The following is a 21,679-nucleotide window of genomic DNA, read 5'->3' as shown; positions in this document are numbered from 1 at the left end:
AAAATAAATAGGGTCAATTTCGATTTCATGCTGACTTTACGAATTATTTTGCATTCTAAATGTAATTAACTAAACTGAACAAAAAGCAAAAATACATTTGAGTGTCAGCTCAATATGGTCAGAAGCATATAAAACATTTGCTTTAGCATGTATTAGCATTATCAGATCAGAACATTTTAAACACTAGGCACAAATGAATGATATTACCTTACCTATGCACTCATCAGAGCACATGTACTATCCCCCAGGCCACGTATTTGACCTGAATGCCATTTCTAAATTTTGGTATTATGGACATATCAAATGAGCTTGATTTTGGTATCAAGACTACATACCCTCTAATAGACAGAACCTCACAGTCATGAGCAAGTGCGACAATGTCTGGAATCACATTCTCCTCCTGGAGGAGGTTCAATCCCCAGTTCGAAGTGCCAATGTTTCCCTTGAGACAAAGAGACAAATAGACAAGAAAAGCAGTTAAGAGTGAGGAGTTGACTAATGTAACTGACAAACAAAACAGTTATCAAAAAATCTGTATAGAATACATGTTTCAGCATGACTTATTCTCACAAGACAAATACCAAACTCTCTCCCACTCTCTCCCTCTCTCTCACGCAAACACATGCAAACACACACATACTTTTACTTTGCTATCTAAATGAGGACATACCATAGACTTGCCATAGATAAAGATATTGTTTTTATATAAAGCTAATCTTAAGTACTATTGACCAGTGGCGACCTTCTCTGCTGGCCTAACATGCCAAATAAATAAATATTTTTAATCGCATTACATTCTTAATCTACAAACAAATTGAGAAAAACAAAAAGTTTATCCAGTCAGAATTTATTCCTCTATGCTTTCAAGCAAAGTATGACAACTGTTTCACAGAATTTCCACAGAATCCCTCAACAGTGCAAATGAATGAGCAAATAAAGTCCGATTGTCAGATTCATCAGCCATTTGGTCTTGTTGGGTGTGATCTTTAGGATATGTCGAGGCCTTCTAGCTGGCCTTGAGTGGCGCAATCACTCTTTAAGTGATGTACGTAATTTGAAAGCGAAGAGCGCAAGATCGCAAGGATGTCATCACTGCTGCTATCGCCATTGAGAAAGAGATCCTTATGGATTTATAAACACGAGATATTCTGCATGACCGTGGGATTGGGTAATTTATTAAACAGGAAAGGAGGGCTGATTTTCACTTCAAGTAAATTGTTAAGAGCTTTTTGCATTGTTATAGCAAGTTTTCTAAATGTAAATTAGGCTGCTTGAGCATTCAGTGTCGGATCAAGTTTTGAAAAGTAGTGCTGCGTTCTATTCAACTCGGAAAGTCGGATTTTACAACTTCCTATTAGGAAAAGTGGAATGCATCTTGAAGACAGAATTACAATTTGTAGGCTTGTGCAGAAATTCTCAACTCCGATTTGGCAGAGATGCAGGTGCATGATGTCACACAAACATTTCGACACTCAGGCAGATATACAAAGTAAGTGATAAACATTCACTTTATTAAGTAATATCGATAAATGAGTTCATTTCCACAATACAGGATATTGAAGCATGTTTAACAAACGCCTGCAGAAACAGCTGTATAAAACATTATGATAATCGTACACCTGAAGCACAAATGCTAGCGCTGCATCATTGTTTATCAGTTGGGTTGCTAGGAGACATCTCTAGTGAGAGTCAAACTACTGCTTAGCTAACGGGAGCGTTGCACTTCCGAATATCAGGGAATTGAATGCATTTATGGTTGGAGATATCAAACAGGAATATCCCACATCCAACTTGAATGGAAAGCAGCTTAACCGTGTACCCTGATGAAACTAAATATATTGCAAGCAACATTTAAATCGTAAATATTATTAGATAGATTTTTCCAGGTATTATAGACTTCCTTAGTAGATTCATATGACAAAATATGATTTTTGAATGTCTGTTCAGGAGAAGTTCATTTCACAAAACATTCATGCTGCAGTTAAAATTAGGCTTGAGCTTTAAGTGTTGTTTCAAGTTCTGGCTTTCGTGCGTGGACATGTTTTTAAAATGTAATTTGGTATTACTTGTTAGCTGCGACATAATGCATGATGCCCAAAGGCATAGGGCGTCTTATTCATTGTGAAACTGTGTTTTCTTAATGGCATGAATCACACTGAAGGCCTAGACTTAAAATGCACGGCCCGCCACTGCTACTGACTGACTAACCCAAACCCTACCCATTGTTTTTCCAATTGAGGATGTCCCCAAAGAAAGGTTTAGTCAAATTTAACTCATTTCTGGGGACAAATTTGCACCAAAACTATACTCAAGTACAGCCACACACTCAGTAGCTCACCAGGGCCCAAAGTGAAGCCTTAAGTTGTTTGATGCCCTCCCATTTGTCTAGCACTGGGCAGCGCACTGTGTAGCTCAAATCAGGAACCACATTCTGTTAGAAAAATAGAAAGAAGGCATTAAATCGAAATGTGTGTCTAATCAAGCCACATCATACATTATATCAAAGCACATACCTGAGCTTCCAGTAAATGACAGCCTGTCTTATCATGTACAAGTTGTCCATACAAATGCACAGGAAGAAAAACATTTGGCCTTTGTAACCTGTAAGAAAACAAAATTAAGAAGCTGAAGAAACTCCCCAATTAAAAAGGAATATTCCGGGTTCAATACAAGTTAAGCTCAATCGACAGCATTTGTGGCATAATGTTGATAACCAAAAAAATATATTTCGGCTTGTCACTCTTTTTATTTAAAGAAAAGAAAATATAGAGGTTACAGTGAGGCACTTACAATAGAAGTGAATGGGGCAAATGCAGAAATGTGAATTTATAATTTTATAAAAGCACATACATTATGATTTATTTGAGCTGTAAAGTGGTTTAAATCATCCTTTTTACAGTCATTTTAGGGTTTTGTTGACATTACACTGTCATGGCAATGTAGTAGTAAAATTGGCTTTAACTTTACACAGAAAAGGATAGTAAGAGATTTTCTAACACTAAAATCATGTTAACATGATTTCATATTACATCATGTCTTGTGGCTATACTTTTGAAACAGTATTTTAACATTTACACATTGACCCCCATTCACTTCCATTGCAAGTCCCTCACTGTAACCTCGATGTTTGCTTTTTTAAAGAAAAGTAGGGAAGAGTGCAAATTATTTTTTGTGGTAATTAATATTATACCACAAATTTTGCCAATTGAGCTTAACTTGTATTGAACCCAGAAAATTCCTCTAACACAAAAACAAAGCTTGTCAGAATCATTGCACTTCAAACACCACTGATAAAAAAAATAAAAATAAAGTATAAAGAACCTTTGGTTGCTCCGTCGCACATAGTTATCTCCATCCACTGGTTTACGGTAAGTAGTGAGAGCTTCATTCAACTGTTCCTCTAGGAGGTCCACATACTTGAGGTTGTACTCCTTCAAAGCAACAAAGGTGTATTTTCTCATTAATAATATTATCTAGAGAGAATAGAGAGATTACTCTGAGCTGTATATAGCATACTTTAAGTAACCTAATGGAAGCTGTAGAAAAATAAGCATGGGGAACAGATGAAAATAGAAGCAAAAATTGCAAAGTAAGGCATACGTAGACTTTTCAAAGCCCAGGATAATGGCAAATAAGTACCTTCTGCCACTTTTCGAGTTGTTTAGTGACATATCCCCTCTCATTTAGATAAGAGAATCCCTTTGGAATGGACAAGAACCTGAAACCACGAATGCCAGATGATCAGAAGAGAGGGAACAGTTAGTTTCTAAGACCCCCTATGCAAACTTTATTCACATTATGCAGTGCACATTGTATTCATTATGCCTTAAAAGATAAAAAGGGAGAGCACAATATCTATTTGCACTGACCAGGGCTTTTAATCTCAGAAAGTTAAGAAAGTTCTGAAGCATTTCTTTAAACTTCACGACAGACAAGAGAATCATTGCGAGTGTTCGATCAAAGGTTTTGCTGGATTGTTTCCATGGTATTTCCCCGGAATATTCTCTGGACAATGTTCAAAATTTAAAAATAGCAGTCCTCATGAGAAGGCAACCCACATATAGAGAGGGTTCCCACACTTTTTGACCAATGGATTTCCATGATATTTCCAGTAATTCATGATTTTTGGACAAGGATTTTGAGTAATTCATGATTTTTGGACAAGGATTTTGTCTTAAATAGAGTCTGTACTCACAAAAATTATTTCTAACAAATGTAATATTATTTGGTTTAGGAAAGCTAGAAAAATATGTATATTCATAATATACAAACATATAAACAAATTTCCACAACATTTTAAGGTTTTACTAATTTAAACAACATTTCCGGGCCCGTAAATCACAAATTTCCATACAGGGCAAAAAAAGCTTTGTATGGTATATAATTTTTTTTTCTGGAATCTCGTGCGAGTGTGCTTCATTTTATACAGACCTGTAGTACTCTTTTCATAAGTACTATTTTTATTTATTTTATTTTTTTTCGAATACACACCCCATCTGCCCTTAGTCAAGAAATGTACCTCTGATTGGCTTACTTATAGTTGTCTCTGTATAATAAGCTATTATAGAAGAAAGTATTTTAACACCGAAAAGGTTACATCCTTCAGATTTAAATGTAAAACTTTTAAGTGAAAAAATGTTTTGTGGAAAAGTTACCACCTATGATTTAGTAATTTAAAGTTTAGTAACAGTTAAATAAATATCATAGCTTTACCGTAGCAGCAAAACCACACCCTTGTCTCCCAGGTGAGTTAGTGCTGGCTTCATCTGAATCAGAGCATGAAGATTTGCCTAAGAAGACAATATCATGGTTATGAAAAGAGGCCTGTATTCACAAGTCACAACATATCAACCAAGAAAAGAGGTACAATTACATTTTGATAAATCTGATTTCTATTATGGCACAAAGCCCATGCTTCTTATCTACAGTGGCAGTACATTGTAAAATCACTCAATTGCCTCCAACATCAACACACATTTCACAATTTCTCCCTGATTCCACCCCTCAGATAAACAAAACAGTTTTCCGCCAATTTAAACTGCTCATTGTACATCAAACAACACCCTTAGTACCTGATTTATCTCACCTCATCTTCACAGGCCTCATCCAGTATGTCCAAAGCCTCCAATGAGACAGCCTTGTTGCAGTCGTGTAGCTGAGTCACCAGCAGTTCAATACCCCAGTTGCTGAAGAACTCCACATCAGCTCGGAGAAGCACCCGCAGATGCTTGGTGGCATACAGTCTGGAGTTCTGTGACAAAATAATGTTCCAAGAATTACAATTATGATGTAGCAGCATAGGAAAAATGCATTTAATAGCATATATTGTATGCTTTGCTAATCATGGCTAAATGGGTTTAACTGTTTGGCACTAAGGTACACATAGGGCCCAAACAAAGTAGATGTTTGTCTTACATCAGTGGCAGCAGTGAGGATCTTTGAGAGAATAACTCGTGCTAAGCCATCACGGCTGTAGTCCAGTGTGGAAACAATTAGCTTTAGAAGATGGTCCTGATTCTTCAGGGAGCACAGGTTCAGCAGGCTGTCAAAATAAAGAGGCAAGAAACGAGAAGATATATAAAAGGATACTACAGTGTTTCCCATTAATTGACTAGATTATTAGTCTCATTTGCCCTGCCACGGAAACATTTTTACACATCTCATCTAAAATATTTTTGCACTTCTCAGTCTCATAATAACATAGAAAAGGTTGTGTTTTGAGCTCTCTCATGCGCCAGTCAGCTCCTCACCCACTGCTGTAAACTCACGTGCTCACACACGCACACGCGCACACACGCACGCACTGGAGTATTCCTGGATCCGTCTAACGTTATTTGGTTGAGAAGGTAATCTTTGAGGTAATTATCATTAACTCACATTAAATGAATCCACTGCATTTATACACTACTCCACACACAATTTATCATCATCAGTGTACAAGAGCAAACAGATAATATTTTCTGCTAAAGTTACAATCATGATGATTAATGTAAATTAACGTTAGTGTTACTAGGTTAATTGGCATAATGTTACACTGATTACTGCTTCACTAGCTAGCTATCGTTAGCACACTGAAGTAACAATAAAAGATAAAAGTTGATACTGACATCCCTAGTTTTTACCCCGCTTTTCAGATTGAGCATACAAAAATATTTTAAGAGATGTCAAACCCCAGATGAGGAAGAGACATGGTGTCTATGTTAAATGAGGCCCTGTGAGAGATTAGTTAGCACCACAGACTCTACCTCTGAGTGAAAATTGTGGGTTGGGTAGAGTCAATCCAGTTATTTTAGCCAATTGCTTTTGGCGAGGCAGGCCTTGGCTCTGTCAATTAAACCCTGGCTGGTGGTGAAGAGCATCATGTATATGGGGAAGAATTGAGGGCACTGTTTCTCACAGTTCAATTTTTTTCAAAGTTGCCTACTGCAGCTTTAAGAGCACAAAATTGTTTACAAGAGCACAACACTAGCCTCTTTTTATTTTTGCTCTCACAGTGCACCAGATGGAAGTATTTAACTTTAAAATGTACAACAATTTCTTAAGGGGAGCATTCCCCCAAACCCCCCCTAGAGAATCGAAGCTCCACCCCCCCATAGTCTCACAAAATTCTGTGGGAATCATTGATACTATTATAGCCAAGTTAGCATAGGGGACAATCGAAACTCAAAACTAATAATTCAGAGGTCTGCAGACGTGATCAGCTTGCCATCTTGTAGTTACGGTAATCTATGGCAACACTCATAATGCAAAAAAAGGTCTCTGTTTTTGATAACAGCTAAATATTTACCACTACATTAATTCACCTACATACAGGTGCATCTCAAAAAGTTAGAACATCGTGGAAGTTTATAATTCGGTTTAATATTATAATTCTGTTAGCTTTCTTATTTATTTTCAAAAGGGAGACTTTTTTTTTTGCACAAAATTCCATTACAAAAAATGGTTTCAAGTTTCAATTATAAAAAGCGTTTGTTCAACCAAAATAATAATAATTGTGTAATACCGTATAACATGAAACCATGATATTTTCTGAGATGGTAATCTCATACCAATACAAACCTACTGTCAAGTCTCACACAAAAGGGACTCTAGTTTCACCGCGCTGCTCTCACGCAGTGTTTATTTACCTGCCAGTATTTGCTCTTGATCTTCGTCGATATCTGTTTAGTGCTTACCCTGCAGTTTCGCCTGTTACCTCTTATTCAGCTCAGTGGACTTTAAACCCTGTGAATCCCTCTTCTTAAGTTTGTGAAGCTTCTCTTCTGTGTGATATCACATGTACCATTAAACCCATGTAAACCCTGTAAATCCCAGTAAATGCTCTCACGCTTGGTTTCACTAACTACAACTTGTGTGGCTTGAATTCCTGACAGTCATAATAAATTCATAAAACATTCTCTCCCAGCTAATGTTAATTATACAGGGGACCTTCTAACTAGGTACATTATGAAAATCGTTTGTCAAATTTTAGCTTTTTAAAAATGAACAAATCCATGCAATGGATGCAATAAATATGATAATATATTGCATATATAATTTTTTTATTCCTTGGTTAATTACATAATTAGTACTATTTACAGGTATTAACATTGATTTGTTGAACACGTGTTAAAAACCAGTACTGTATCTTTAAGAAAGCTGGCATTTCTGTAAAAAGCATCTGTAAATGAGCACATGTTAATGAGAGACTCATTACACACATTACACTGAACAACTTTTAATCTAAACATGCAGTGAAAGGATCTCACTGCTGAATAGTCCACCACTATCTACACAATTACTGGTAAGTGAAATCTGAACATTTACCAGCCAGTTGCCAATATACATTTTAGTCGCATAGCATGAAATGTAGCTGCTAATGTGAGCAATTTCCTCTCATTGTAGAGGGTTGCGCATAGAGCAAAACATCGATCTTGGGATTTACGAATCAATATAATTTAAACGAATGTTGTGATGCATCAGAAAATCTATATTTTTACCCACCCCTAGTTGACATACCTCTCATGCAACTGTATACTCAATGTGATATTTGTAAGGTCCCAGACTAACCATTGGAAGACACTGCACTTCTCAAGCATCTTTACACCATGTGGGTGTGCTGAAAGAGTGCCCAGGAAGAGGAAGTAGTGCTGGCTGAGGGTGGTAAGGAGGCCATTGCTCTGGAGACTACGGTCTGGTTTGAGCCCAGAGGACGAGGCTAGCCACTGCACAATGTCCTTCACTAAGTCTTCAAGATACGCCTGCCCATCCTGAGGAGACAGCAAAGTGGACAATGACAATGAACTAGTGCTGTGGATAACAGTTCACAGTTTAAGGCTCAGTTCTTCTCTAACATTTTATTCTCACCTCATCTGATTCTAGAAGGAATTCAATGAACTGACAGCCCACCACTGTTAGCTGTTTTGCCTTGCTATGGTCCAGCTCCAGGCTGGCATACAGTTTACTGCTAGGCTTGTAGAAGAACAGCAGCCTTCGCACAAATCTACAAGAGAAAGTGCAGGTTTATGGCAATAAAGGATTAACAACATTGTCTGAGAAGGTTTCATTGGAATAAGGCAACCCAACGTGCTTACTTGTGCATTTGTTCATCTTTGTTGTTCCGAAGGTTGACACTGGGCCACTGCAGCATTAGCACAAACAGCAAATTAGAAAAGACAGCACATTTCACAACTACATTTTGACCTTTTCAGAAGAAAATGAGAGTGTTGCTTGCCCCTGCTAAAGTCACTGCCACAATGCTTGGGTGTTTGCCAGGGTGTTGCTACTGTATGTGACTGCTAAGGTGTTCTGAGGCCAGTTTGATTTTGTAAATGGCTCAAATGCTGAACAATTTATTTAGGTATCCAAACTTTTTTGAAGAAGAAGAATTCAGATTAAGATGCGACAAAAAACAATGGTTTGTTTAAGTTTAATACTTTCATGTCATTTTGTCACATTGGCCTTAGTATAAACAAGTCTTCATTCTGTTTTTGAATGAAAAAAAATCTAATAATTTAGTTTGCCCACCTTCAGTATGGTAATGATCAGGACCCAGTTCCAGTCCAAATTCTGTTTATGATTGAGAATTTGGCTGTCTCTGAGGATCATCATTAGGGCATCCTCAGTGTCCTAAGAAAACAACGACAATACTAATCACATCCCAGCTGAAATTGATAAGACATTTCCTCCTACAGACGCAAGCACGTACTTTAATGACAAAAATGTCTCTTTGGGGTCTGAAATGCTGGTCCCGACAGTAATTAGCAGCCAGTGATTTGCGAATAATGTGGTCCAAGTAAAGACTGTTAGGTTTGGGGCCTTGTTTCTTCTGCTCATGGAATCGTTTCAAGTAATTCACTGCAGCGCTTGCCCGTCTGTGAATCATAAGCAAATAAACTACGATGTCAGATGGAAATAATCACATAGCTCTGACACTGTGCCATTTGTACTACTAGTTGTGAACAACAAGACAAGCTAACTCACAGTCTTTTCTCCTGAGGAATATCAAAAGAAGCAGCCATGTTCATAAGAGTGGGTAGGCAGTGCAGGTGGTGACTGTGGGAATGAGGGAGAATGGTGTTGGCCTGCAAATAAAATGGACAAGGTCATTTGAGGTATGGTAAAAGATTAAGCTGTATTCACGGTTGCATTAATCATGTTTATTCCAGTAAAATACCATATGCAAGAGTTCTCCCAAAAGGATGGTTGCGCAAACTGAAATGTTATCATCACTGCTGGTGATCACTTCAACCAGACCCTATAAAGAGATGTTAGAATGGTTTAAACACTTACAGATGGTTTTCTTACACTTTGGCTAGATTTTAACATTCTCTATTTCTCTGTCATTTTTAGAGATGCTTTGTAAAGCACTATTTTCTGTCTGTTTTCTATTTTCTGTAAAGTTGCTTTGGAACAATTATGCATTGTAAATAATAATAACAAAATAATAACTTTATTTTTATAGCACCTTTTAGCAATAACAAAACATAAAATCAAAACACACTCATTAAAACAAGCACAAAGTGCATGACAAAACTATATCAAAAAGGTAAAAACTAAAATGCAAAGTAGTAAAAACAAGTTTTTAAACCAGACTTGCACACAGACAGAACTAAAGACGTTCTGTCTGTGTGCAATAATTTAAAGATGAAAACAGTTCATTACAGTAATCAAGGCGAGATGAAGTAAAAGCATGTAAGATTCTCTGTATCCTTAAAACACAAATCCTGTCTCACCGTGGAAATTTTCATTAACTGATAAAAACATGACTGAACCTACAGGGTTGCGTTTTTAAAATTAAATTTAAGACCTTTTTCAAGACCTAAACAAATAAAATGACTACTGTATCCCCATACCAAAACAGACCAACACAATCTCAAAATAAATCATGTATCACATACCTTTACGTAAAACAGACAGAGGCACACATTCAACATGGCCATAACATTGCTTATCAGTAAAACAGGGTAGACTATATGCAAGTTTAAAATACTCCATACATGTTTTCCACATGTCACATTAAAACTGGTTTATGTGCCATTATATAAATAAATACAAATTAGAGGTCGACCGATATTGGATTGTGCTGATTCGATAATGTGTTGAAAGCCAGTTCGTTTTTTAAATTGGTAGCCTATATTAAATGTTTTTAGTCTTTCCTTCATGTAATGGGGAGGGTCAGACAGAGGCTATAAGAGTCCAAATTTAATGAAACTCCAGATGCACTTTATCCAACTTTGAAATACACCGGGGACTCTTATTTTGAAATGTTTGAGCTTCACTGCTTCCAGCTGCTCATTCAAACAAATAAGGGATATAAAATGTGTACTCCTAGTCTCCTACAATAATCTACAATGTATTACAATATAAATAATTAAAAGTAAACAAGATCATATTTCATCAATACTACATCATCATTATTAACAGTTGATTTTAGTGATAGATTGTCATAAATTTCCAATATTGCTTAATGATTGTGAACTGCTCTGCGACAGCTGAAAGCACTCAAATCACAGAACTAAGAGATAACATATATAGAGAAAACAAGATTGGCCCTAACAGGGATCCTAGCAGAACACAACAATTTATTGTTGAAGGAGGAGGAAATCTCACCTCCAACAGACCCTACACATTTTTTTTCGACAAATAGGAAACAAACCAGTCTAAATCCATCACAGATATTCCCACCCACCTCTTCAATGTATCAATTAAAACTTGATTTTTCTACACATGATAAATTTAATTAATAAGCCTTTTTCTTCTGTTCATATTCACAAAAGTCACTCTAAAAACGAATCACTTGGATATTTATATGGCATAATACCTCCAAAAGTCCACTGTGAATGAACGCAGAAAGTAGCAAGGCGAGATAGTTATCCATTAAATCAGGCCTAGATGCAAACACAGAACACAAACATGTTAACTCTTTCAAGGTGGATCATTATTGTTCAGATCTCTTTTACTTAAAGGTGAAGTGTGTCATTTTTTCAAATGGTAAAACTCTCTCATTCCAGCATAATATACAGAAACAAGCACAGTACAAGTAAGCCTCATAGTAACCACAAAATTAAACATGGTAACTATATTAAAGCTAACGCTTTTCAGGTTGATTTCTCTGAAAAGTATTAATACTGGAGCTCTTTGGCACTTAAAAACATCGTTTGAGCATCCCAATCAGTGCAACATTGGCTCAACGAATTGTGTTATTTTGGGAATGGAATCTGTATGGAAGACAGAGTGGGTTAAAAAAACCAGTCTGAAGACAGCTCCTTTTGTTGGCTCAACTGGCACAGAAATTACTCAATTCACCTCAATTTATTGTGTAATTTTAGGGTATATTAAGCTGATCAAATCTCTTACCTTGACCGTGCTCTATGGGGAAGTATAATTTTTGCTTCGGAGGCTACAAAACCATCTGACAGTCTCCAATTGTCCTGAAACCTACTGGGATCTAGAAAGAGAATACATGACATTGTTCCTGTGAATATGACTTCACATCGAAACATAGTAAATGCGTGAAAATGAATGGCTGTGTCTCGTTTTGAACGCTGCATGCTAGGTAGGACATGTACTTTGAAGGCTGCAGTATACCAAGTGTCCTCCTTTAAACAAAACTAGTTTAAACGAGACCTTCGTAGGATAAATTGAAATGGAATGTAACAAGGTTCCTATGACAACATGCCACTCTTCAACAAGAGCGAGCTTCTAAAGTCCCTTTAGAAGGCAATGTATGAGGTAAATTTTAGGAGAGTTATGATATAAAGAGCAAAGAAAACAGATTGTACTGTTATATTAATATAATTATACATATTATATACTCTGCACCCATCTACTGAGGTACTTCAACTTGGGAATTCGCATTCCTTGCATGTGAACATCATATTTACGGGGGCGAATTGGCGTAATAGACCTTTCCATTGAAGCAAAGAATTGTGGGTTGCGAGTGCCCACGAAGAATACCCCTCATGCATCCTCAGAATTCCCGTGAAAGTAGGTTGCATTCAAAGGCTGCATTAAAGTGTCTTACTCGCTTTTCTGAAACGAGACAGCCTCGATGAAGTATGGGGCTGGCAAATGCGACCCCAAGAGGACGCAACCTTCCACACACGACACAGCCGATATATATTAACCAGCAGGAACAGAGAGCGGTCACACTCACCCACACTGAGAAGAGCTTCTATAAAATCTTGTGTCACCACAGGAACAGGAAGCCTGAATATATCATACATCACCTCCAGCAGACCTTGCTGAGAAGAAATTGAAAGAAATTTAAATTTTGTAGAATATATGGATAGTTGACAAAGTATAACATTTCCTTGAACTGTTTTTTATTTAACATCAAGCTTATACCTTTAAAATTACATATATGTTGAAGGAAAAGTGTAAGTCAAAAATCCATTAACTGGTCACCATTTCTTTTAAGTTCACCATTTCCATTTAAAAAAAGTCCTGTACATTGGGATAGGTGCATTTCTTGTAGGCTTTCAATTACAGCATGTGTAATATTATTAGACATTGAGCATTACATAAAAAAAGCATGTATAACAATAGAAAAATAGAAAAACATTGATGCTTTGAAATGTTAACCACCCATTTACAGAAATTACAAGACATGCACCATACCCAACAATTAGCTTTTCAAATAAGAGGAACTAGTTATTTAATTTGCATACTGTGTGTAAAGTAAGCATTCTAATTATATTTCATCATACCCTCACTTCCATATTTGGTATACACAGCAGACCAGTGAGAGACTGGATTCCAGAGTTGCCTGTCTTGCAGAGATTAATGATGCCTATGGGTACAGTGGAACAAAAAATAGATTCAGTCTGAGACAGATTTGCCACATATACAAACAACTACTGTAAATCAGGAGTACTTATCATGGAATTCCATGTAAAAGAAGCATACTGAATGATCTCATTTTACAGAAGGAAAAACAGATCCCAGTATTGTCTTAATAATAGTGTCTTAAGTCATGTGTTCTTGAGTGATGTGTATTTTTATTTCATAGTACTGATAGCAGCAGATGTGTAAATAACAAATCAGTCAACAAGTCTGTGCCCACAGAATTTCCACAGAAGTCAAAAGCTTATCTTTTAACAACCAATAAGAGTGCTGTACTACCTTTTTATTTTTTTAAACATTTTAAAATGTGTTTAGTGTTTAGTAAAACACATTATATTACTACATTGTTTAACTTATATCTCACAAGCAAGAGTGTTGTACTGAATAGAAGTTTCATAAATGTTTTTATTTATAATGTGATGCTCTATTGTGCAGCACTTTATTTGACAAAAATGAAATCAATGTTGTTTTTTAGATTATGCTGTGAATTTATGTTGTATTTTCATTTGATTAAAGTTTGATTTCATTTGATTAAACATGATGATGATATTGAATTAAACTTAAAAAAGAAAACTTGGAATTTGGGGGAAAATAAAAAGGAATTCAGAAAAGAACTAAACCTGATTTTATAAGGTCCTACTTAAAAAAATGTGAAGCAAGGTTTACTTAATTGAAAAACACTTGAAGGAACCATGAAGTGCGTTCAACAGCATATTATTATTATTATTATTTTTGTGGTATCGAAATTGGTATTAAGAATCATTATATTTTAAATACTACTAAAATTTTGGTATCATAACAAAACTAGTCAACTTTATCCTTGGAAGCACTTAATGACAACTTATTAGAATAAGTATTCTGATATAGCCTTACCTGACCAGGAGCGAAAAGAAGCAACAATTGACATCTTACTGGCCAGAAATCGAGCCTCCCTGTCTTCCCTGAAGAGTGGAAAACCATTCAACTATAAGTGAAGCCTATAACAGTTGCATGCTAGCTTGCTTTTCCATGGTAAATTCTACTATGCCTATGAAGAGTCTTAAATATTGCAAACTCACTTAAGTTGACCCTCTGCTGTGTCTGCGTTGTGTCTGTAGTGAAAGTCTGTGTAAGGTGCCAGGATTTGCTGAAAAAAAGGCAAATCATGGTTTTCAACTTAATTCATGAGAATTCTGACGGGTTTGTTATTGGATAGAGATCCATACCTCGAGTTCCACCTCTGACCGAACGTATTGCCGTGTGTGTGGGTGGTTGAGCAGGTGCAGGATGGTGGTCATCAGAGCCTCATTGATGCGACTGAGCTGACAGTCAATTACATTCTTCAAGATGGTGCTGAGACCACCCCTCTTCGCCACAATCTCAGGGTTCTCTAGTGCTGCACGCACAAATGGACATGCATGAGGTTGACATCAGCGTTCTTGACTTGATACGTACAGAATACTCTTTAAGCAGTGTATAAACCCACCAAGTTCACAAATAATGGCGATGCAGGCACGAACCATACGGTCCCGTTCCTGCAGACCGTCGTTGCCCACAGCCATGAGGGAGTTTGTGACTGAGCTTGGGAAGAGCAGGGCGTTCACAGTGATCATCTGGAAAAGTTTGTGAGAGAAAAGGGAACGTCAAATATTGGGAGTATCTTCAGAAACATTTATTTTGTTACACGGCACAAACTAAAATATCAACCTAAGACTAATGGACTATGCAAAGGACACATATTTATGTATTGGTCTTGCTATATAAATGAGTTCGCTCATATAGGCCTACTATAATATAATCAACACTTTTATTATATAATCAATGTTAATGAAGAGAAGAAATGGTTCCACTTCACCTTTCTCACCAGTCGGAGAGCTTGTGTGCGTTCCACCTCATTACTCTGCTGGATGTCAATGCATCTACAGGTCAAAATGACATAAGTTATCAACACAGTATATGTACTGCTTTATTAAAGAGGCCCTATTATGCTTTTTGGGATTTTACCTTTCCTTTAGTGTGTAACATAGCTCTTTGTGCTTTTAAAAGGTCTGCAAATTTACAAAGTCCACGCAAAAGGGAGTTAATCTCTCCCACAGACAACACTGCTCAAGAACTACAAGAAATGGGCTGTTTGTAGTCCAGCCATTTCTTCCGTAAATTATCTACTAGGGTTGGGCGATGTCCCCTAAATTGGCAGTTGACGATGTTGACAGTAAAACATCGCGATGGACGATGATATCGTCGGTGGGGTGGGGCGGGGAGGGGGGATTATATAATTTCATATAATTTTCAAAAATTATATGAAAAATTATAATTTCGTTATTTTACTAACCCAACTAATGACTCGTCGGCGCTTTATCAGTAGGTTGCACCGACAAATGAAGCATTTTTTTTTTAGCTTTCACTTAAGAGAGTTGTGCACTTTTTATTTTAATATATCTCTTTACATAAATACTATTTTCCACTTAAAAACTATAATTTCGTTATTTTACTCACTGATGAGCAAAAGGTTGAGGCAGAAATGACCATGTACCTGCAGGAAATGGCCACTGATGGGGAAGAGGACCCGCTGACTTGGTGGAAAACGAACGACAAAAGGTTTCCGTTCATGGCAAGATTAGCACGGAAATATCTGTGCATATGTGCTACCAGTACTCCATCAGAGCGGGTCTTCAGCACAGCGGGTGGTGTAGTTACTCCAATCCGCTTATTAAAACCAGATAAAGTGAATATGTTGGTATTTCTGGCCAGAAACATCGAAATTTAAACATGGTCTATGGTGAAAGATATTAGACTTCTTTACGCATTTTTCGCCATCCGTTGCGGAGCTATTCGATTTTGCATATTATTTTTTAAACGTTCATTTGTGTAGTTCATATGACCACTTTACAATATTTCAATAACATAATTTATTTTGTAGCCTGTGCTGAAGTTAATTGTGCTGCTAATTATAAGTGAAATGTTAATGCTGAGTTTCGGTCTGAGTGTTGTTCCCATTTTCTTGTTCTTTATTTGTTGTTCTTCTATGTTTTAATAAATGTGTGTTGTTCATATTCACCTTGTTTCTTTCATTTAATTTGACATTATGGATTTATGGCCAAGGACATTTTTCTTTAAAAGTATTAACCAGATAAAAGTTATTTGACGTTCGCTGGTCTGGGTTTATCTTAAACTGCCACTTCAGTGTATACAAGAGCTATGTGACAATGAGCAAGATTTTCTGAGACACTACAACTACTAATAATTAATTAATACAGGCTATTTTCTTGAAGCCTACAACATAAAATATTTTAATCTAAATGTACAGTGTAAGACATGTAAAAAAAAGACAAGAAGCTAACAATGTCCAGATCAATATTTGTGTAGCCTGCCTGACACGGTACTTTCACAGACTAACACGTCACGTCTCTGGCATATACTACAGTATTTAAAATAGCATATATGCATTAGTTATATTCTCAATTTAATTTACAGCGCAATCCCTGCAAAGTTTTTAGGTTAACTATAGAAGAGACTAGGATTAGTAAGTCACACTAGCAAGACTCGCAAAAGGGGGCGTGGCATCATGATGGAGGCTCGACATCGTGATGTTGGTCAGCCATCACGATGGACGATGATATCATCCATCGGCACAACCCTATTATCTACGTCACTATGTAACACATTTGCATACTGCCCACATAAGGGCTACTTTGGCCCGCCTTCAAACAAACTTAGTTATAGCTGAGGCCAGGATGAGTTGAGTTAATGTTGTCGCCATGTTGAGATGATGCCGTTTTCTTCACTGCGAAAGCAAAACCTCTTTCAAAAGGCAGACAAACTGAAGTATCAGTGGTTAAAATGTATTTTAACCACTATTCCTCAGCAGTACAACCACAACCAATCCCGGATTTTCAAGATGGTTACTCCTGAAACACGGTGCAGTTCCCACATTGCTGGGACAATCTGGCACTTCAGGATCAAAACCTGTAAGTATGCTTTATTATTTGTTGATTATCTGCTACTGAGAGTTCAGAGAGGCCTCTGATAACCTGCTAGCTAGCTACTGTTATTTTGTTCAAATAGATTTGATAATTATCTGCGGGCCCACTTTTACTTACAATTGTGTAGAATTATGCAGATTGTTTGTCATTCTTACTATCCTGAATAGTGATCAAGTGTGGAGATGGATTTATTTTTACAAATGGTCATTTTACATCTGCAATCCACGGTTGTGCTCTGCTAATTTGCTATGTAATGTTATTGTTTTAGTAAGGGTTTACCATTCAGCTGTGGGCCGGCTTTCACCTAAAACAGTGTAACAAAATGGTCGATCTAAAGAGTCTCATAATTATTAGGGCTGTCGATTTAACGCGTTAATAACGTGTAAATTAATTTTACAAAAAATAACGCGTCAAAAAAAATGTACGCAATTAATCGCAATGCTTTCCTGAGAAATTCCTGAGATAAGCAAGCTTGTAGTACCACCTGTTTAATCCAGAGGGCAGTAAGTGAAATTTCAGCTGTGTGAGCAACACACAGTTTATTAAAGTGAACAAAACATTAACAACCCTTTATGGACACACAACACAAACATGCGTTACGTTCTTGCTTTCAAAACACTTGAAGGAGCGCAAATGCGAACTAAGGGATCTCAAGCTGTGTTTAAAGATTGAGTATTAAACTATATTAAACTTTATTTAACTAATATTTTTACGACGCAACACACCTGAGACGCGACACAAGCATGTCTGACGCAGGTCGTATGGTCTTTACCTCAAAAATTTTTAATTACCAACAAGGTTAAGGAGGTGTCCTTTAAACTGTTACACCATTTTTACCCAGTCAATCTTTAAGAAACATGCCCCCTGAAATAGATCCACTTTGCACCTTCTGTAATGCTGTAGATGAATCTGCCCCTCACCTTTTTTTGTGAATGTGTCCACGCTGTAGTATTTCGGAGAAAATTTTGTTTGTTTGTACGTACCTCTATTTTAACTAGTTTTTCTTTGTTTTATAAAGACGTTTTATTTGCTTTTCACAGTTTTGATAACTTAACATTTTCTGATTAATCTGTTTATTTTCCTTGCCAAGTTTTTTTTATACATAAGTGTAAATGTATGTCTATAAAGCCCCTATTTGCACTTTTTTGTAAAGACTTGAAATATTATTTAAATACTCTTTGTACCTCCAACAACTCCAAAGCATTGAAAACCATTGCACTATGTAATTAATATAATGTCTTGGCATTATTGTAAAATATATCTGTAGTATTGTGTACTATGTATACCCCTGGATTGTTTCTATAAAAAAAAAAAAAAAAAGTCTGACACAGGTGTACATTGACGGTTCTTAAACAAGCCCTCATAATAAATCTCCAACTGATTGACAAATTCACTTGTGAAATGGATTGCTGTGAACTGTTTGCCAATGATTGACTTATGATCAATAATATGGTAGTAAACAATACATTGTATTCTAAAGCCGCTTTTTGTATCGTCTTATCAATGATTAACTCTTCTGCCACAAGAATGTAATGCATTTTAATTATCTGAATATTTTTTATTTTTTTATTTTATATATAATTTTTTAATATTTAAAAAGATAACTGTATAATTATTTCATCACTATATATTGAATTATTTTTATATGAGGGGCTTTCTCAGCAAATATTTGTATATGCGATTAATTAATCGGGACACCATGTAATTAATTCAATTAAAAAAATTATCGATTGACAGCCCTAATAATTATATAATTACAAGCTGTAATTTTAATTTTACGGCTATCCACGGTAGTGCATGGCTAACTCTCTAATACACCCGGTATTGTCCAACCAGGAGTAAGCCTCTGTTCTCCGTTCATATCTCGGGCGATAACGTTCGGCTGCACCCATTCCAGCAAAATATGACTAACTTAGATGCACTACTTGTCTTTTACTTGAAGCTTTGTTAGATTTGCAATAATCAACAGTGTACTTGTAAGAAAGCTACAAAATGTAAACTTATCACTGTGAAACATCCTGCTCAAGTCGTGCTTGCAAAGTTCGGCTGCGGTCAGCTTGTTCTTCCAAACTTTCATTATTTCATTCATTATCGGACACGGGCTAGAGCTGGTACAGGAAAAACCGACGTCATGGTTTTTTGAAACCACAGTTACAATAGTGTTTACAGAACTGCTCACAAAGCCTCGGGAGCTGAAACTTGGTTACGGTTATGGACATTACATTTCCGACACGACCATGACCAATTACAACAGACTACACCAGCTGACCAATCAGAGCAGACTGGGTATGAAAAAAATGTATGGTATGAGAAAAATTTGTTTTTTGAACATGTAAACCTATTCTAGCAGACCCCCAAAATAAAATGACGTACCTGTAAATTAGCATAATATGGGCTCTTTAAAGGAATAGTTCACCCAAAAAATTATAATTGAAAATTACAAAAAAAGGAAAATGTATTTTTCTCAATATGTAACAACATAATGCTTAAAAAGCATTTTCCGAACAAAGGCTTCCACTGAATTCCACTAGAAATGCACTAAAAATAGCACAAATTCTAGTAACATTAAACATTTCTTAAAGTCTTAATTGGAGTTTGTTAAAGTCAAACAACTAGTCCCCACATAGTTTGCATTATTTTTATTATGGCAATTGGCATTAAATCTCAAACACACATCCAAAATATTAATCAGCAGGCAGACTTTGGCTATTCAATTTACTATAACAATTGTGAAGCCACGTTCATGATTTGCGTCAGGGCATCAATGCCAGCATCAAGCAGGCTTTGATCTCCATTTGAAAAGTGGTGCAGACAATGTCTCATTCAGTGTTTTCGTGGTAGTTAAGACTTAACCTGCTTCTGTGGTACTTAAATTGTGCCTTACAGAGGCTGCAAAGTACTTGCTTTCTGTCAGAAGCCTGCTTTTGCACATACAAATAGTATCAAGTTTCCCATTGCTGTTGTTTGTGCGTTGTGATGTGTGTGTCAGTGTCACATCGCAAAGGTTCAGCCCTACTCCGACCAGTGTTTATGCTGGTTTATACAGTAAATGTGTTAACTTTATTTATTTGCATGCGTTAACACATTCATTTTGACAGTGTAATCAAGTTTCTCTTATGAACGTGCCAAGTAGACTGCAGATGTCAAGATTAAGTTACATTTTGGTCTTTTTCTCACACAAAATTCATCAGATCTCTTTAGAAAATATGGATTGCACTTTATGCTGCCCTCATGTCCTTTTTGGAGCATGAACGTTTCCGAATCATATATCCTATAAAAATATTTGTTCTTATTTCGCAGCAGGAAGACATACGTGTTTAAGACTATTCCTTTAATATTCCTATGCAAGGTCTAACTTGCTGGGTGTTCAGACAGGCAAGAGGGCAGAGAGAGAGAGAAAGATATTGCTGGCTCAATTCTGCGCGGGAAGCAGAGGAAGTCACATCCTTACCGCAACGCTGTGCTGCAGATTGACTCTAACTAGACTTGACTAGCTCTTCACATAAACTCTAGTTCTGTCTCACACAGAGAATGAGATCTTAAAACAAAATGACTCAAAACTCACCAAGCATTAGCATCAAGCCTTGTTACTGATGGAAGCAGTTAAGAGATTATTTCACTGTCCCGAACCAAATACTAGTTTAGACCAAACCACAACTGCCCAAGTGACTGGCCAGCATACATAGCTAGGAGAAAATTTCATTCTGACCTGGCAATCAGGTAATCCACCTGGAGCCGCAGAACTTTCTGCAGTATACTGCTGTCTCTGATGAGGTAGCGGAGAGCACGCAGGCCAGCCGCCCGCACCTCCTTAGCCTCATTGAGGAGCGCCAACCTGAGGCTGGGAAAGAGCCAGATTTAAAGACAACATGAAATCCCATTCACAACACATTTAACTTGCATAATATGCAGGGTTCCCACACCTTTTCAACAATAGATGTTCATGAGTTTTCTAGTTGTCCATGTATAAGGTTTTTTGTATTATTATTAATTTTGAAGAGAATATCCTCTCAAAAAGTCATTTCTAGCTTTTTGAAATATTTTAGAGCCAAGCATGCTAGAAAAAAGATTTTTTTAAGATTTCATTAAAGCCATCATATGTCATATGCCATCGAATTGAATTGCAAAAGTAAATAATGTTTGTAAAACAGCTTTCCGAATACGCCCCTTATCTACTGTTGATCAAGCAGTCAGATATTCCCACCCTCAACTCACGCCATTGGTTGAGTAACAATGTTGGGGTGGATCTAAAAACAAAACACAAACAGGAATTTTTATAGTGCCACAGAGACACAGTCTTTACAGTTTTTGAGAAAATTAACCTATGAATGGCTTACTAATAGTTGTCTCTGCATATTAAGCAGGGATCGAAGAAAGTATTTTAACACTGA

General features: G+C 36.6%; 1 protein-coding gene across 1 annotated transcript in view; it reads right to left on the bottom strand.

The window, feature by feature from the left end:
• Positions 1-21,679, bottom strand: part of rictorb (RPTOR independent companion of MTOR, complex 2b) — a 48,912-nt gene that overhangs the window by 14,327 nt on the left and 12,906 nt on the right. Inside the window, exons 5-29 of the mRNA XM_052104276.1 lie at positions 20,998-21,129; positions 15,161-15,224; positions 14,792-14,918; positions 14,532-14,701; positions 14,385-14,452; positions 14,200-14,267; positions 13,191-13,273; positions 12,638-12,725; positions 11,839-11,929; positions 11,303-11,369; positions 9,656-9,736; positions 9,463-9,563; positions 9,188-9,353; positions 9,007-9,108; positions 8,574-8,620; positions 8,347-8,482; positions 8,050-8,249; positions 5,416-5,542; positions 5,087-5,251; positions 4,714-4,790; positions 3,640-3,718; positions 3,322-3,431; positions 2,514-2,601; positions 2,339-2,431; positions 336-442 (exon numbers count right to left, since the gene is read on the bottom strand). Of these exons, the coding sequence (XP_051960236.1) occupies positions 336-442; positions 2,339-2,431; positions 2,514-2,601; positions 3,322-3,431; positions 3,640-3,718; positions 4,714-4,790; positions 5,087-5,251; positions 5,416-5,542; positions 8,050-8,249; positions 8,347-8,482; positions 8,574-8,620; positions 9,007-9,108; positions 9,188-9,353; positions 9,463-9,563; positions 9,656-9,736; positions 11,303-11,369; positions 11,839-11,929; positions 12,638-12,725; positions 13,191-13,273; positions 14,200-14,267; positions 14,385-14,452; positions 14,532-14,701; positions 14,792-14,918; positions 15,161-15,224; positions 20,998-21,129 (2,637 nt within the window). The remainder of the gene's footprint in view (positions 1-335; positions 443-2,338; positions 2,432-2,513; positions 2,602-3,321; positions 3,432-3,639; positions 3,719-4,713; positions 4,791-5,086; positions 5,252-5,415; positions 5,543-8,049; positions 8,250-8,346; positions 8,483-8,573; positions 8,621-9,006; positions 9,109-9,187; positions 9,354-9,462; positions 9,564-9,655; positions 9,737-11,302; positions 11,370-11,838; positions 11,930-12,637; positions 12,726-13,190; positions 13,274-14,199; positions 14,268-14,384; positions 14,453-14,531; positions 14,702-14,791; positions 14,919-15,160; positions 15,225-20,997; positions 21,130-21,679) is intronic.

The sequence above is a fragment of the Xyrauchen texanus genome, chromosome 34, assembly GCF_025860055.1.
Source record: "Xyrauchen texanus isolate HMW12.3.18 chromosome 34, RBS_HiC_50CHRs, whole genome shotgun sequence".
Lineage (NCBI taxonomy): Eukaryota > Metazoa > Chordata > Actinopteri > Cypriniformes > Catostomidae > Xyrauchen > Xyrauchen texanus.
Note: the sequence above shows the minus strand (reverse complement) of the source record. Positions and strands in the feature narration are given on the sequence as shown.